General features: G+C 47.5%; 2 protein-coding genes across 2 annotated transcripts in view; one reads left to right on the forward strand and one right to left on the reverse strand.

Moving 5' to 3' along the window:
• Nucleotides 1-6,137: 6,137 nt before the first annotated feature.
• Nucleotides 6,138-10,723, reverse strand: OAZ1 (ornithine decarboxylase antizyme 1). Its single transcript, XM_014599848.3, is given in 6 exon segments — nt 6,138-6,572; nt 6,758-6,843; nt 7,782-7,954; nt 8,137-8,223; nt 8,225-8,282; nt 10,525-10,723. Coding segments are annotated over 6 exon segments (657 nt in total). The 5' UTR covers nt 10,647-10,723; the 3' UTR covers nt 6,138-6,441.
• Nucleotides 10,724-10,991: 268 nt separating this feature from the next.
• Nucleotides 10,992-18,575, forward strand: part of JSRP1 (junctional sarcoplasmic reticulum protein 1) — a 58,685-nt gene continuing 51,101 nt past the window's right edge. Inside the window, exon 1 of the mRNA XM_019489937.2 lies at nt 10,992-11,059. The gene's annotated coding sequence lies outside the window, so the exon portion shown is untranslated. The remainder of the gene's footprint in view (nt 11,060-18,575) is intronic.

The following is an 18,575-nucleotide window of genomic DNA, read 5'->3' on the forward strand; positions in this document are numbered from 1 at the left end:
CTGGACACCCACTGATTTCACAGTAGCCATCCTGGCCCATTGCAAGGTCTGCAGAAGACTGTACCTTGTCCCTTTAGAGGGAGTGCTTGTTCATCTGCTTGTAGCTATTACTTGATGGTGACAAAATCAAGAGGCAGGGGCTATGCTTGCACTGGGATGTGCTTGCTAAGATCCTCCACACTACTGACATTGCCATTGGTTTAGTTACAGCCACAGGAACAGTAGAAACACTAGCCTGGAGAGCGGGCCTGTGGCTGCTGGCACGTAAAACGCTGTCAGCTAACCATGTTCAGTGCAAAAGATTCGGCTGTCAGCTGGGGATGCTCCCCACAGCTGCTCTCTCCTGTGCAGGCACCCCGGGGAGGGCTCTTCGTGCTATAGGCAAGGGCAGGCAGCCTCCTTATCACTCATATTCCAGGAGTGCCTAGCAGTCCAGTTGTAAGTACAGCTTCTTTATCCCAGCACTGTGGGTGCACGGTGATGGACTGTCCCTGCCCAGAACAGCTTAGTCTATAGTAGAGACCGTTAAGGAGCACAGGCCAAAATAATGCAGCTGAATCTGGGGTGGAAAGCAAAGGGGCTACCGCCACTCGGTTCCCCACTGCCAAAATGCTGCAGAAGCCCCACCACCACCAAGCCACCACCAATTTCCACACTCCATGGGCCAGATAAAATTGTTCCCAGGTCATAGGCTGCCAAGCCCTGACCTAAAACACCAAAGACCATCAAGCTACAGGCAAGGCATAAAGGACTTGCCTGAGGTCACATAAGACAGTGGCAGAGCTGGATCAAGTCTCCCAGCTCCTTGGCGGATCCCCAGCCACTTGCTAGTCCTGCCAGTAAAGTTACCACCCAGGAGACTTGGTTTCTTGCATATCTACCCCCCGCCCCTCCAGTAACTGCTCTCAATGAATTGCCCACTTCCAGTGTTGCTAACTCTCATGATTTTTGGTGTTCTTGAAGTCTACACTTTGGGAATGTGAAAAATGTAGCTCTCTCTTTTGTCCATCTATATCTATACAGATAAAAGAAAGATGTCATCTCTGCATGTCCTGTTCTTGCAGCTGTTCTGGACAGCTATATATTCGTGTATATATATATATATATATATATATATATATATATATATATATAGATAAAAGACAGAGCTACATTTTTCACATTCTTAAAGCGTAGTCTTTAAGAACAATGTCAAAAATCATGAGTTGGCAATTCTGCACTTCACTCTGCTTAAGCAAAACTACAGTGTTACAGAACCAGCGTGAAAACCTATCAAATAAAAGCTGGCTACACATGCATGCCTGCCCAGGAGGGTGTAAAGCAGGCTTGATTTGGTGCAAAGCAGGCTCTGTTACAACTTGAATTCAAGCTGCTAACTCAAGCAAGTGTGTCCTCATTGCTCCCGCAACCCAAACCAACTCAAGATAAGAACACCCTTTTTTTGGACAGCGTAGTCTTACCCTGAGAATCGTCTTTGGGATGGTTTCAAACATCATAGTTGCATTGTTGTAACCAGGAGGACCGAGGGAACAGAAGAACAAGAGCTGTCTGACAGTGACACTGAGCCAGCCACAGGTAATGACCCTTTTGCTTTTTCAGCGCTCTTGGTCTTTTATCTAACTAGGTTGCTCTCCTTCAACTGCCCTTTCCTTGGTCTGTAGCTATTCTTGATAACTTCTCTCGACTCCGCAGATTTACTGCCCCCTCCTCCCTTTTTTTGAAATGACTATTTAAGGGTTAAGCAAAGGTCATTTTTCCACTTGGTTTTTTCTCAGACCTGTGGAAGAACAGCTTGTGCCTAAAAGATTGTGGCATCTGGGTGCCTAGGCCAATTAAAGCTATTCCCAAGGAAACCTCGTTTCTTCATTTCAACTCTTGGCAGCTGTGATCTCTTGATGGAAAGCAACCCCTGCAGCCCAAGTCACAGATCACCAGCTTGGCCCAGAAGGAAAAAGGCCTTTTCCCAGAGTGCTTTGAACTAGAGCACTTGCTGTGTTAGGCTGAAGTCAAGCAGAAAGCAGCGCAGGATGGCATCTTAGAGACTAACCAGTTAAGAAAGACATAAGCCAACGGCCTACCTTATCAGATGCTACGACACAGTATCTCACAGCTGCTGACAGGTAGGCCATTGCTTCCAAAAACCGTATGCTTTGGTGAACTTGCTTCCTGCTTTGAATTAGGACGTGCTGTCCCCAGTGGCCAAGCAGAAAAATTAGTGAAACCAGGGACTTTTTCAGCGTGTCACAGCTGTGATCTGATTCCCACCTTGAATCAACAAATGGACTGGTTTTAAAATAGGACTACAGCTGATTGGTATTGTTCACTTTTGCCCCTGCCCAGCATAAAGACTAACATTCATGTTAAGCTGGATGGGTACTGTATGCTTGTGCCTCCCCCATGCACTTTCCCAGGATGCAGGTGCCACTTATCTCTGGCACCCTGAGCAATCTGCACTGGGAGGTTGCAGCCAAGTCCCTGCTGCCCCCAGCTCTGCCCTTCCAACCACCCAGGCTGGCCCATGCAGATCCTACCTGTAGTGCAGAAACCAAAGGAGAGAAGGTCTTGCTTACTCATGTGCTTTGCCTTGGCCTCCCAAGGCTCCAGCTCCACAAACTATCCCTTGACAATGCTGCTGGGCCAGCCACTGTGTAGATCTGTGCCCACAGAGGCTGCATCAGGGTAGGGGCCGGTGTCTGAGAAAGGTAAACCACAGGCTGCAACACGGAAGAGACTCAGAAGGAATACCTAGGGTGGCTGGTACAATAGGAAGCATAGCTAAGAGAGCAGGGCAGGGACTAGGAAGGGGTTTAAGTCTGGACTGGGCAAAATGCAGCCCGTGGGTCAGATCAGACCCACAGCAGACTCCATTTCCCAGCAGCCCCTGCTTGTATTGCTGTACCAGTTTCCATGGAGACCCTAGGAGCAGGGGTACCCTGACAGCATGGGGCCAGGGTTTCCGTGGAGACCTGCCCCAGCAGCTCTGGCAGGGTGCGCAGCTAGGAGGGGAACGGCTCCAGGGGTGGGATCTTGCAGCAGAGGCAACGTGGTCCGGAGCCAGGTCAGAGCTGCGATCTGCTGCCCGCAAGATCCCAGCCATCACAGCACCACTGCTGCTGGGGTTTCTATGGAAACCACCTATAGTGATGCAGGCATGGTCTGCTGGGAAACAGAGTCTGGCCACCAGCCAGATCCACCATTTTGCCCACCCCTGGGTTAAAGGGAGGAGAGGCCTGGGGCTCAGTCACCGCCATAAGGATTATTTCTGAGGCTTTAACTAAGTCTCTAAAGTGTATAGGTCTCACGCCCTGCCAAGTCTCCCACGATGAGGCAGCTGTAGCAAAGGTAGGATCCTGCACCGCTGTGTTTCACAGTAAGCAGCTGCTGTGTGCTCATCATCAGTCAAGAGGCAAGCTCTGACCTTGCCTCCCAGCAGTAAGGTGCCTCGTTCATCAGCCTGTTTAAATCACTCCTAAGCACATGCAGTAGCTCAACTTGTCTTTTTAGGTCAAAACGAAGGCATTTCATGAATATGTCCAGCTGCAAGGTGTCTGTACTACCTGCAGCTTAGAAGATCACAGGGGGAAAAAAAAAAAAAAAAAAAAAAAAAAAATCACATTGGTGTGGAAGATCAGTTTACAAATCATATGCCCCATTTTGTAAAGCCACTTTCTCACTTTGCTCCCATCCGTTAACATGGGGGAGAAACACGGAGAACAGGAACATGCTGCTGTAAAACCACAAACACTTGGCAGAAGGTTGAGGGCAGGAACTGTTGTAGGGATTAAGATCAGAGTAGCACCTAGGAACTGGTCAGACTAGAATCCGATTACCACCTGCTTGTACAGCACCTTCACAAAGAGTCCCCGTCTCCCAAAGTGCAAATCTGAATTCATCCCATCACAAAACTAAACAAGATTTCAATATAGTGGCACTTCCCCCTTCAAGCCTGCTAGAGATGTAATCCATCTTTCAGTACTGACCCATTCCCTTTTCATTACCACACCAGTTAAGTTAAAACAGTTTACTTCGGGCTCAATGCTTCCTTTAAAAAAAAAAAAAAAAAAAAAAAGATTGAAATCCAAAAGGATCATCTTAAATGTCATAGACAATATTCCAACCTCATTTAACCCAGAGAACATTACCTAAAGATGAGGTTGGAAACCAGCCGAAGCAGACCCATAAATCAAGCTCCACACCAGTTCTCAAAGCCAAGACTTAAGGCAGATGTTGAGTCATTGTCAATGATAAAAATTCATGTAGTACTCATATTTACCCTTGTTGGCAATACAAGAACAAAAGGTGCATTCCAATCTGATAAAGTACTTTTTCATCTGGTATACAATCCATCGCCAGCTCTTATTAAAGTCAAGAGCTTGGCAAGATTAAATGAAATGACTGCAAGTGAAAATATCCAGAACCAAGAGTAAATAAAATGTGTGCACACGCGCGTGGGGGGGGGGGGGGGGGGTGGAAATTATTATCTATAAACAAAATACAAGCCTTAAAATTTTAGGATAAGCTGACCAAGCCTGAAGGAACCTCTCATTGGAACGCAGGGCCCTTACCTCTGGAAGAGAAAATGCATGATGATGTCTGGAATAGATGTTCTTATTTAGTGTCAACTTAATTGTTGCTTTGGTGAAATTAGCAATGTTTTTTCCTGTCACTTTACCCACTTGCAGCTTTTTTAGTGCCAGACAATAGTAGCACAGCAGCATGGCCCCAATGCACAGGCAGGTGACCAATAGCCCACCTAGAGATAAGGAGAGGCAGTTTTGCCTCAGCTGAATCCATCCTCCTCACCCCAATCCCTCTCTCATGGTTTCCTCACTAGAATTCGGTTTCCCCACCACTCCTGCTCACCAGTGATGCATTAAGTGTCACCAGCAGGCAGCTTCCAGTATTTAAACAGGTGCTACCTAGCAGGGCAAGCAAAGGAGTGGCAAAGTCATCAGGATTATACAAAGACACTGCCCCGCCCCCCCCCCAGAAGAATGGGACTAGCAGGAAGCAGGAAGAAAAGGTATCCAGTAGCCAGGATAAGGAGAGAATTCAAGTCAGCCTTCTCCTCCCCCTCATCACCAGATCAGTGACAAGGGCAAGTCACTGCTTACTTACCATTTCTACACAAGTCTGTGAACTAACACTAGTTCAGGGGGTGGGATGGGAGTGTCGGAACAGAGATGATGGGGCTCCTGTCCTGTGCAGCCAGGCCTGGTGTCTCTAGTCTTTCCTAGCTATGCTAAAGGCACTTCAAACACTAAAATCATACTTATGGTTATCTAGGCTAGTAACAATGAACACCACAAATAGTGACATTTGTCTGCAATGTCTACATTAAGATGTTGCAGTAAACACCAAATTATTTGTATAGGTCTTTGGTGAAAGGTCACTCTCTATCCAAGTAGTTTCCCTTAGGTCACAGGAATCAATGCACCTTGTGCCCCAGGTCAGATCCAGCCAGTAGAGCTCTTTGCAGGCCAGATGCAACACAGGGTATGTGGTGGTGGCGGCAGCAGAGGGAGCAGCTTTGGCTCTCATTGAAGTGTTCCATGTTGCTGCTGCTGCCACTCCAGCATGGGGCAACAGTAAAGCTAGCAGCCAGGAAGGACCAGCTGTGGCAGTGGGTAAAGCAGAGGGTGTCTCAGCCCTCACTGTTCATCAGGGCCCAAGGACCCCAGATTCTGTGGCAGGCTATTTCTTCCACCCCTGCCCTAGCCAAACCCCCAAACTTCAAGGGGCCCAGACAGCAGCTATCTGCAGGCTAGATCCAGCTGGCTTTACACCTGTTCAAACAAGTCTGAGGCATTGCAGCCAGTTCCAATACTCTTCTTCATGACTGACTGCCTATAAAAAAAGGGCAAAAACCGAATCAACCGATCAGTAGGAGCAGGCTTTTCAATACCACTGCAAAGTCACATCTCACTAACAGAATGCATGTCATGTGGTATCAGGGGATTCATCCAATCCAGACAAGACATTATTGGTTATTAACTGTCAGCAGTGAGGGCAGATAGAGTTGTTCTTTCAACCTACACCTACCAGTAGAGTCTGCCTTCCAAAAAAACCACAGCTTCCTAGTTAAGCGGGAGCTCCTCAGAACAGGAGGGAAGATCTTAAACATCTTAAACCAGCAATAAAAAGTAAAATATAAATTTTTATTTAGAATTAAAAGCAAATAACTTCAGTATCACAAACACAATATTAAACCTCAAGAAATATACTGCTAATTTGGAGTGAGCATTTATTTGCACAATCACAACATGCGCACAAATCCAGAAAAGATGACCAAGTCTGAAATTTTCAACATCTCCCCACCCAAGCAGTTGGTCACAACGTTTTGTACAAACAATTCTATGCATTGTAAAAGATGTTGACAAAATTTCTACATATTCATCTTCATAAACAACAGGAAAGCTCTAAAGAGGCAAACATTGCAATCTATTCTTCTTCGGAAGAGTCTCTCTCAAACGTGTAGGCCATGAAGCAAGCATCTGGTCTCTTGGGGACAAGGGGATGCCCTGGTCTCACAATCTCAAAGCCCAAAAAGCTGAAAGTTCGGAGTAATGCAGCTGTAAAAGTAGAAAAACATTAAGTTTCATGTGTTGCTTGAAAAACTCAGACAAACCCCAAGATGGGTGTAATCCATCTGATGACAAGATCTGTTTCTATAATGATACACCACATTAACGTTTACATAAACAGTGTTTGTGAACTAGCTGGGGAATGAGTTTAGAAAAGTACAGTCTACACCCACCTCTGTCATCTCTATTCTTGTGGAAACATATGAAGACATGATCAACTTGAAGCTGTTCTTCAGCAAATTCTAAAAGAACTGCAAAACTGAAATGAAAAGAGAGAAGGTTTTAGCTATGTTTGATAAAAGGTCTATGGTCATTATCCACAACAGCTTTTCAAGTGCTCACAGGATTCCTTGAATATCTGGGCACTTGCAACTGCAAATTTTGACAGTACAAATCAAGTGGCAATGCACTTAACCAGAGCCATACTGACAGAGATTCTTCAGCCCTATTTAAACACAGACTGTCATCCCCCCTCCCCCAATTCATTCAATGCAGTTTAATGTCCACCTCCGTCTTCAAAACTGTCGTGACATAACTAGGACTAGGCCACTACATTTTTAAAGGAAGTTGTGGGATCAGGAATAATTTTAACTGCTCTTTAGTTGTCACAACACAAGCCACATCAGCTTTACTATTAAATTGACCTTTATGGAAAGTCATCCCAATAGGAAAGTGGCTCATCTTTCCATGGGGGGGGGAAGGAACAGTAGGCAATAGTCTGTATTGTTTAGATGCTAGCCATCATCTCCAGCAACTGAGATGAATGCTTCCAATATCAGAGAACTGCTGCAATAGCCGTCTGGTTAAGTTTGACAGCAGAGGCCCCTAGTGGAAATTTGGCATGCGCCAGAAGTCTCTCTCTCTCTCTCTCTGTAAAACCACCCCCCTTCCCCAAATCAGAAGCTTCCATCAGAATAACTGCATCTAGATCCTGCATTTTCCTGGCACCAGGTGTGCCGGTGCATGTACATCAACAGGACACACCAAAGATGGAAATAATCCTTAGTGCTACAACAGCACTTCACAAATAAATAGATTTGTCCTGTTGGCACAGAAATTCTATTGCTGTGGAAAACTGCGGAACACCTGGCATCAGCAACAAGGGGATGCTGCAAATGCCAAGGCATGTTTCAGCAACAGAACTCCCTCCCAAAGAGGCTCATTAAAGAGCATTACGTAATGCACTGCTGTGCCTACCTGTCTTTGCTCCCTTCAGGCAGAGCACCACTGGGAATTTCAATATAGAGGTTGTTGTTGTTCAACACTGCTCTCCAACTAATGTGTTTGGCATCTGTAAGCCTGGACTGGACATTCAGAATTCTTGTCCTGTTATTAGATGTTAGTTCCTCTGTTACATTCAGCCGATTATCCTATGGTGTTAAAAAAAAAAAAAAAAAGAAGAGTTGTTTCCAGTTTATCGTGAAGTTCAAATAATTAAACCTCTCACTGAATGCATTTCTTGAACACAACTATGTGCCTCTGCATACAGTTAATCACCACGCAAAAAAAAAACTAATTAAAGATCTCTCAGCATGATATTGTTCATACTTACAGAATAAAATAAATTAGCTGAAAGATTGTGATCCCTCTGACTATTCCCTCGCCCACCTGGGATCTTCAGGGGTGGGTGAGGGACATCAGGAGCACCACCGAGGCCCCGGACCCAGGTTACTACAGCAATTGAAGGGAACCCTGGAACTGAAGAAAACATTTGTTAAAAATAAGGAAAAACATTAAAAAGGTGAAATGTAAAGCCTAAAAAAGGCAAATCAAGGGAAAACATGCACCCCTCAGAATCAGCCTGAACTTTCAAAAGCTAAACTAGGACTTAGCACAAAAGGAAATCAAGCTTCTTCCTGAATTTAAAAAGGAAAGGCAGAGAGGAGTTCCTCCCACCTTGGCATAGGATAAAGGAAGCTTCTTAGTCCAATGTTCATCAGCAAGAAACATTATTAGAATTCCTTGTGATGTTCAAAGTATTTAGTTCAAGTGACAAAAAAAAAAAAAGCTCGGGATTTTGATGACCTCTAAAGCTAAAACTTCTTTTCAATCAAATATTCTTATGAACAATAACCATATTTGATAGACTGGATGCTATTACTCTAGAAATGCTAGCTGTCTGGTTAGTCTCTTCTGAGCTGCAATTAGTAGGCTCCAAAGCCAACAGGTGTGTTGTACAAGCTTCTCTCAAATGCTTGTGGTTAAGACATTTAAGAGAACTGATTCTTGCCTTAAACACTTGGGAATGCTTAGATCATGGGAGCACTAAAACTGTTCTTAGCTCTAAGGTTAAATATTGTTTTAGTAACCAATTAAAAAAAAAAAATAATAATTTATGTAAAAAGGTCGTCGGGAGATGCAAGCTTGACTGCCAAGGGATTAAGATAATTCAGCTTGGTGTACACCAACTAAGGACCCGGAGTCACAAAGGAAATAAATACAGCTTCTTTCCACTTGAAGGGTTTCAATTAATCCAGACTACTCTCCAATTCCAATGTCACAGGGAAGCAGTGCATAATAACCCATTGGAGCCCAGTATTTTAAAGGCAATGCCAGTAGTATAAAATTCTATTTTACAGTGTCAAACCATGGATGTCTTTTGCTTGAGCTAGTCAGAATGCAAAAAAAACCCGTTACAATGAGTTCGGCACTGCAGACCTCCTAAACAAGCAGTCTATCCTCTTAAAACAAGCTCCACCCTTTTTCCTTTTCTTTTTTTTTTTTTTGGAAGCATTCACAACTTCCATCCCATCTGTAAGCCTGCCCGCCTGAATAAGAGCTTTATACCCTTCCAAGAGCAAATGCTAGGCTGGCTAGCCCCTCCCTCTGCACCATCTTTCACCCTGCAGGCTTACTCCTTAGTTGCGTCATCTCAGCAGATGCAGCAATCAAGGCCCTTAGGGAAATTTTCACAATCGTCCTGCCTGCGAGTGCCAGCAGCCATTTGCAAAACAGCATAAACACGAACAAAATAATCCACCATTTTGCATGGTGCATTTGTGCGCACGGTTTCCAAATGGGCCAAAACGGGCGACCCAGATGACTGCTAATATAAATCACAGGAACGGCTAGATCCTGACCGGGTAACGAGCAACGTCGGGGCTGTAATATGAAAGCATCGCTCAAAATTAAATTTGAATTTAAACTGTACCGACGCCCCCCACGGTCTATTTTATTCATGAGTGTTATTATTTACATTAGAGGGAGCCGATAAAGCTAATATTTGCTTTAACCTTCCTCTGCAAGGTTAAGCGTGCCGCACGGGGCACGTGCCCTGCCGCCTCCCTGGCGAGAGCGACCTTCTCACCCTTGAACCAGGTTGTTTTAAAAGAAACCGTGTTGATCTAACGTTTCGCTTGGTACGCGACAGTTACGAAGCGGACGACACGAAGCCGGTTTTCCTCCGGGCTTTTACAGCAGCCGTTTCCCAGCTGCCGCCGCGCTGCACCGCCCTCGACGAGATTCGGCGTTAGCCTTCTCGAAAAGTCTCGAGTCCCCCAAAATGGCTCCCTAGGAGGCTCCAGAATTGGGAGACCGGACGGAGGAGAGCGAGAACCGGCTGCCTTAATTAAAGACAGGTGATTACGAGCCCGGGGTCGACTCCCAGAGACGCTGTTCCTGGGGTTACGGGGCGCAGCCGCGCCGACGAGGCCGAGCAGGGAGCGCGTGTGAAGGCAGCCCTGGGTGGCGGCGCCGCGTTCATTCGGCGTCCCAGGGCGGCTCGCTCTGCGCGGCGGGGGATGGCGGTGCTTTTAGGGCCCGCTGGGGGAAGTTTGCACCGACACCTTTGCACTCGCACCCGGGTGCTTTTGTCTGCGGCGGGGGCTATTGGGGAATTGGGGGGGGGAGGGTAACCAGCAGGACCAGACCCCTCCGTCCTGCGCTGCAAGGGGGAGGGGGAGGGGGAGACCCGCCCCCCGAGCCCGGGCCTGGGCCTGACCTGCTCTGTCCGGCGCTGAGGCTCAGCACGGCGGGCATGGCGGCGACGGTGCTTTTATTCCCCTCTTTCTCTCTGGCGAAGCAGTGACTGTTGAGTATCCGCTGCAGGGAGGATTTCACCATCCGGCCGCTCTGGTCCGAACCCCGAAACCCTCCGCCGCACCCCGCCGGCTACTCTCCAGCCCCCGCTTTACAAAATGGCTGCCGGCCGCCCAGCCGCGCCTTTATATATGCCACGCCCCTGCCGTTAGCGACGCCCCCGTTCCAATGAGGTCAACCGACCCTTAGGAACCGGCTCCCTATTGGCCGAGGAGGGGAGGGGGGAGTACAGCCTTTTCTATTGGCTAATCGAGAGGGCGGTGAAAGGAGGGAGGGGGTGGGTCTAGAAGTGATTCCTTATTGGCCAAAAAAAAAAAAGGGGGGCGGACTCTGATTGGCGGAGCCGCGCGCCGGCCTCTGTTCAGCTTCTCGAGGCGTTGCAGCGCACTCCCCCCAGGACGTGCGGCCGGCGGCGTCCGCGCCCCCTCCAGGCTGAGGTAATGGCGGCGTGGGCGGGGCCGGGCTGTGCGCATGCGCAGACGGGGTGTTGCATGTGGGGGAGGGGCTCTGAGGCGGCCCCTTTGTCCCACTGCCACGCGTGCCCCTCCCCCCCCCGGGGCTGCCCTGCCCCACTGCAAGGGGCTCTCCACCTCGTGGGGCTGGTGTCAAGCCAGTTGCCCCAGGGAGCGGGCCAGGCCCCAAATAGGAGGGTCCATCGCAGCCACTTGACACCGCCGGTTTCTTTCCAACTGAAAAGACCCTTTCGGAAGAGACGGAAAGCTGTTTTGGGCCTTTTTAAATCGGCGGATCCAAAATCCACCTCGACGAGGCCCTCGGCGAGCGGCTCCGTCCTGACGGATGCTGCGAGACCGCCGAGAACCAACGTGGAGCGGCGAAGACGGACGTGCGGCAAGACGCGTGGCACTCGCCCAGTTGCCCGTCGGCCCCATTCGGGGTCCGGTCCTCGTGTCCGTCCAGCGGCATACGTCCAGCTGGCGTGACAGCGGGCACAGTTGCACAATGGTGCCTCGGTGCGCGTAGAAAACGACGCGGGCCCGAAAAGTGCCACCGTGTCTCTCCCTCGCACGTGCTCACGGGCTTGGGAACGTCACCGAGATAGTCAGTTCTCACCGAAGATCCAGCGTGCCCCGACTCAGCGGGGGACTGAATTTTGTATTCCTCATCCGTGTTATATTTCGACGTCCGATTGCATCAACGTTGGTCTTCGGTTCGGTTGGTGGCTGGCTGGCGAAGACAAGCGGAGGAAGGAAAATAACCAGAAGATACAAGGGTTGTAGGCATGTTGGTCTGAGCACACGGGCAGACCAGGTTCTTTGGGTGAAACCGATCTCTTTTATTAGACCAACTTCAAGAGTTGAAAAAAAAATTTGAGCAAGCGAAACGGGTGAATCTGATCTCTTTTATTAAACCAACTTAAAGAGTTGGAAAAAAAAAAAGTGAGCAAGCTTTTGCTTCCTAAAAATTTTTTCCCAACTCTTTAAGTTGGTCTAATAAAAGAGATCAGATCCACGCAAAGGACCTTGTTTGCCTGAAAGAGATGCGCTGAGACCCCGATCCCGCAAGTGGGCCCGTGCAGATCGATCGCTGCGCTTTGCATGGAGCCTAGTGAGCAGGAATCTGCAGGATTGCAGCCTCAAGAGGGTAATTTTGGAGGCTTGAGTGGTCCATCTGCCTCGTGCAGGGCTATCTAGGAAGGGGTGAATTTCCCCTTCATAGTAGTTCTCACATATATCACACCTCGCTTACTTATTTGCGGGGGAGGAAGGAGAGGGATGTTTAAAAAATATAATGCAAAAAAGACACCCCAAAATCCCAATGCATCTTCCTGGAAGAGCAAACTCTCGCTGTGACAGGTTTTGAGATGCGTGCGTGGGACACAGGTTTAAAACGTTAATTTTCTGCCTGTTTGCTTTAGGCATGGCTGTAACTGCAGTCCTCCCTGCGAGCTATCTGTTCCCAATAAACCCTAGGGAAGGCATTTCTGATTGTCCACACGGGAGGAACATGTTGGTTGTTATTTTCAAATGGAAAAACTCACGTCTGTGTTGGATTCAAATACAGCAGTAAAATAAAGGCCAGCCACTTTCATCGCAGAAATACATTTCCCCGCCCCAATCCTAAAGCAAACAAATACACATTATATCATTAAAGAAATATGTTAAGCTTTTAAAAGAATCTTGGACATCTGAGGTCTTGATCCCGCAGCTACCATACATCTGTGTAGGGTTTTGTGTGCTTTGATCTCACTTCATGATCATGATTAGTATGTGGTCCAGGAGGGAGGATGAGCCTTGGTAGTCAGGAGACCTGGAGTCTGTTTTACTGTTTCTGCTCTGGACTTGCTTATGTGACCATGGACAATCACTTGGGGGGAAGTGACAAAATAGTCTGTACCGGAGACCTTAAAAATGAAAAGATAAAAAAGACTTTGGTACACATGCAGATATGGGCTGTTCTAGTGAATTCTGTTCTGTTCTCTCTGATTAAGCCACTTCCATGTTTTCATACACAACATTTTGGGTCATCTTTCAAAGCCGCCCGAGAGCCTAAATTTAGTGGGTGCATCTACATGAGATGCTGCTGCACAGTGGTTACTGAGCATTTGGTTAGTACTTGTATAATCAAGTACTAAATAAATGCACAGTAACCAGAGTTACTTGCAGTAGCATCGGTGAATGCCTTTTTAGTGACGCTACTGCGCAGTAGCATATTAGCACAGCTGGTGTTGTGACATGCTACTGCACAGTATTATTCAGCTACTGCACAGTTAGCATCTTGTGTAGATGTGAACTAAAACTCCAACTGCTATTTTCCTACATCCAAAGAAAGAGCTTAAGGATGTCACATATCACTGTGCCTGAAAACTGAGGTTAGGTGTGCTTTGTAAAGCCAATGGAGAAAGGTATATGTGGAAAAAGAACTGAATTGGCAAAGACGTTATATTACTACAAAATAATCTTTCAGGGTCACAGTTTTCTAATATATGTAGATGATTGGTGTTTGTTTTGTTTTGTTTTTTCTTAAGCTAGCTCTGGCTAGGGAGAGAGTATTTTATTAGCTTTGTGCTCTACAGCTGTGTTTGGCACATCTTTTATTTATAGTGCATTTACTTTGATTTATTTTAAAGCGTGCCCAGCCAGGAACTCTGAGCACATATGCAAGACTGGTTCCACTTTGTATTTTTTTTCATTAACATCCTAATCCCCGCTGATCTTCTGTGTCCTCAACCCACCCTGATTGACAGTGGTGTAACAAGTCTGTTGATGAAAGAGAACAGCGCCCATTGTACTGCAGCTTAGATGACATTTACCCAGGCCAGCCAATTCCTTGTCTTGAAGGCATCATGGGTAAAAAAAAAACAACAAAAAACACGAAAAAAACACTCTGCTGTAGGTATCCACTCATAATTTCTAGAGCGCAAAACAAATGAAACGCTAGCACTTAATCTTTTCCCTTGCCCTAGATTTGGACACTGATTAATATAGCTGAAGGCTGCTGAAGATTAGCGTGTCATCCAAAAGCTAACCTGAAACAATAGGTCAGTGGCAGCAATTTGAGGCCAAGAGAAACACTAGATAAGAATTGCTAAATCTGGGTTTGTATTTTATTTGAGAAAAGTTTCCCATGGGTGGGACTGACTCCAGAACAGTGTTGGCATTTTTATGGGGTTCATTAATTGCCAATATTATTTTGTGATTTGATAAAGCTTTTTATAATTATAATTAATCTATACACTGCATCTGGAAATGGACATACTGTAGCTGCCTTCATCTTTCATATAGCAAATAAGGCAGAACATCGCTTTTTAGAAATGCATCATCTCTGCCAACTGCCCCTCTATATTAAAGATGAAAGTTATTGGAGACCCTATTGCAGTTCTGTAGGAGTCCTTGCCATGTTTTACTTGTTTCCACTTAAAATATTAGGTGGGATTAGTTACAGTTGCACTTGGGATGAGATACCACTGGTGCTGGCCACCTGGCTAAGGCAGGGGTCAGGTTCAGTCTGAGGGTTTGTGCCGGCTTTTTTGATGTTAAACCCCCATCAATTAAATATCCATTGCCTCCCTACCAACAAGAAGCCTCCCCCCAACAGAATCCTGAAAAGAGAAGGTACCAGCCATGATGTGGGGCAGAGAGATGATTCAGTATATGCCATGAGGAGCCTCCAGTGTTAGGGGGTTGGGGGTGTGGGTACAAGAGATATTTGTTAATGTTATTTTCCAGATGTTACAGTCTTTTCCTGCATCTGTTTCAAAGTCCATTGAAGTTAATGGAAAGTGTCACAATACTGCCTCCCAGGGATGGCCATGATATCCCTAGGGCACTGTGACCGTGCCGGTTCTGCCCTGTGGGCACCTACTAGTTTGCTAGTACAGGTGAATTGGGAGGCTCCCCTGGAGTTGCTGCTCAGGCAGTCCTTACAGCCTCCTCTAAACCCTGTGGGTTGATGGACCCCTTACTGGGTCCCACACTTAAGGCTTCAGGGTATCATAAGGCACCTCCTATGGGCTAGATGCACAACCCCAAAACCACCGCTTTATCATACTGTATGCCTTGCAGATGCTACCTTCTCACATTGAAGTCTCAGTTTAATTTGGCCTCTGGATCACTGCAGCCCCTGTCACCACAACCCCTGTGGCACTGGGGTTACCACACAGTAGTGTGCCCCAATGAGGCCTCCTCCTCTCCAACAGCCTCAATCCAGTCCACCAGTTTAAATAACAACAGAAAGCACAAGCCCCTAGGCTACAACACAACAATAACGTAGGGCCCACGCTCTACCCCTTTTTGAGAAGGCAAGCTTCTCTCAATTTAATGGGCCTCCTCCCCACAAGCACTATGAGCTCCTACAGCATCTTAATCCTACCACAAACAGAACAGGCAATTAAACATCTCCAAGTAACCTCCTCTATGAAAGCTCCTTCCCCCTTGACTGCTACCAGAGAACTAACCCTCTAATCCCAGCCCTAGGCTTTATATGTCCAGGGCCCTGCCTTCTTCTGGTCAGCTGACTGGGTGCAGGTGCAAGCTAATTCCCTCATTAGCCTGCTGCCAGGGTAACCTGCACCTGTGGGGTTTCTACCTGGCTACTAGGGATCTCTCTCTAGGCAGTTTCTGCCCTTAAACGAGCAGGCATCTTAGTGCCCTGAGACGCAAAGATTCTGCTCATCTTCAATAAGTATTAAATCCTTTTGTCTCTACTGCTCCATACACAATCAAGCCTTTGACTAAGTCTTCCAAGGTTTGTCATTAACTGTCAAATGGCTTTCCCCCTCTTTAAAGAGCTGAGGTAGTAGCCACCATTGTGCACTTTCGAAAGAATATAACTTTGGCACAATTGTGTTAGTTTCCAGTAATTAAACTACAGATGTGATCTAAGTATTTGCATGCTCCTGGCTTCCAAAGCTAGTGGGTGCTGGGAACATCTCAGAGGTGACACCTTGTGCTCCTAGGATGGAAGATGAAACCCAAGCCACTGTACAAGCAGCTGTCCCTGTCTGGCTCCCTGTTTTGGGAGCCTTGGAGCTAACCTTTGATTTGTTCCCAAGAAAGAGCTTTCCCTCTGTTCACTACACGCTCTTCCACCCTGCATGTTGCATCTGAGCACCTTCCAGTAGTGCACTGGCACTACATCTGTCTCCCATCCTTTTCTGTGGGAGAGGAGTATGTACAGTGAATTATTTGTTTTCTATTTGTGGGGGTAAGGAGCAGGTTTCTGGGATTTGTTCTGTTGCTTTGGGACAGGGCTTATTTTTACTATACATGTCACTTTATTTTTCTGCTAGAGAAGTCAAGATCAAAGAAACAAGTAACTCTTGGAGCAGTGAGATGGTGTTTCCTGGCAAAAACAGCCTCAGATGAGACATCCAGAAAGTTGTGTCTTGCAAAGATAAGTGTTGTCCTAGTTATTGAGAGCTCCATTGTGACAGCAGAGCAAATTACTGATCATGGTTTTCATTATAGAGCTTTAGGTATTTGTTTAGGTATTCTGGGCCCCAATTTGGTTCCTAGACTTTTAACTAGATTAGAAAATCTATTATGGGAGGCCAGTGTAGAAAGCAGAAGGTAGTGTGGTGTGTGCTCAGCCTGTGTTGCAGAGAAGGTATAGTGCAGCATTATGTACTAGTTCAGGGGTGTCCAACCTTTTTGAATGTGGGGCCAGATCATGATTTTTTTATCACCCAGTGGGCGGGCGAGCCATATTCATATTTTATCACCCCACAGGATGTATGTTGGACAAGCCTGAAATAAGGCAAAGCTGGCATAAACCCCCACCTGTGCTCCACTTCCTGGACCAGCCATCCCAACAGCTGGGGCCCCTCTTCTGCCTACTACGACCACCATTTGAAGGCAGCCCCAGAAGATACTTGACAGCTGTGTTAAAATATGTGACCGAATATGTGACCGAACCGATGTAGCTGGTGCTCTCACGCAGGCCAAGGGCTGCCTATGCCACTGCTTCCCCAGGCCTTGTCCACACCAGCAACACCGCTGCCCAAAGTCTTGGCAGTGCTCGGGCAGACACGGCTGAGGCCCAGCCAACGTGAGACGGCGGAACTGCGAGATCAAAGACAGTTCCCAGCCTGGCAGGGTCTCAGGTGTGGCCTGCCCAAGGCGGCTTCTGGCGGGGGAAGGCCTCAGGGGAACACGGGTCGCTCTGCTCCTCCGCGCTTCTCTGCAGCGAAGGCAAACAGCCCCCGGGAGGGCGCAGGCAGCTGCTGTGGCAGGAGAGCAGCGCCCGGCCAAGCCGCAGGGAGCAACAATCCCCGCTCTCCGCCCAGGCTGCCCCCGAGCAGCGCAGCCCCATGAGCTGGCACTGCCCAAGTGGGGCCAGAGCAAGGTGGCCACTGGTCACACGAGCCCGGCCCTGCAGGGGTGAGCAGCTCCCCTCCCCCACCCGCCTGTCCTGAGCAAGGGACCTTGGGCCTCAAAAAATGGCTTGGTGGCCCGCGGGCCATGTGTTGGACAAGCCTGAACTAGTTCAGGTCTCCTAAGTGCTGAATGTTTTATACCCATGTATCTTGTATTGCTATATTTCAGGCAAGAGGCAAGGAAGGCATGAATAGCTGAGGTCATATCACACTCTGCCAGGGTGGGGTTGTGTCTCTTAGCCAATTGGTGATGATAGAAGCATTGCTCACAGATGCTGCTATGTTGTCAAAGAATGCCTAAAGCAGTGAGTCTTAGCCAAGATGCCAGGGCACCCTGGGGTGCTGCCAGATCCTTTGAAGGATGTCCTGAGGTGTGGGGAGATAAACAGATAAACTAGGGATATAAGTGCAGGCTTAGGCTTGTCCTTGTCTAGGCAATGCCCTGCTCCCGCTACTTGGCCCCTCTGGGAGGAGGTGAGTAATATATAAATTAGTTTTTTTAAACTGGGTACCACTCAGTTCACAGAAGTTAGAGAGGGGTGCCTCAAGTCCAATCTGGGGTTCCTTGAGTCCAAAACTGTTGAGAACCCTGTGCTAAAATATGGACTGAGCTGACTGGAGGTAAGCACGTGCCTCAGACTGGGGGAAACTGCACTGTGACCATACTCTTCAAAATACTTTCTTTTGCTTTTTTGATTCAGCTTTGAGCACAGTTCATCCAGAAGCTAAACACGTGCAAGCACTGAATCATCTCGGTGACGGGGGGTGTCACATAATTTATTAAAAATCACACGTGGTAAAGGGGAGAGGCAAAGCTCTGTGTTTGCAGCTCTGCAAGCGTGTCTCTGTGTTATCAGAGCAGTACATCTGATGGCTGCAGGCAGATGTAGAAAAGGACCAGAGAATTGCTCTCTGTCAGAGTCCACAAGTCAGGGGAGTAGCAATGGAGCTGCAGTTTCCCATCACCGTGCCTTTGGTGCAGCCCTCCAAGAGGGATTTTCAAATGGTTTTGACACACTCTCCTGGACCCTTGCCACTAGGCCTGTGCAAAGTGGCTAGTATTCGCTTTGGATTCGAATTTGGCCAATTTGGGAGACAGTGATTCCAATCACTGTCCT

Source organism: Alligator mississippiensis, chromosome 16 (assembly GCF_030867095.1).
Source record: "Alligator mississippiensis isolate rAllMis1 chromosome 16, rAllMis1, whole genome shotgun sequence".
NCBI lineage: Eukaryota > Metazoa > Chordata > Crocodylia > Alligatoridae > Alligator > Alligator mississippiensis.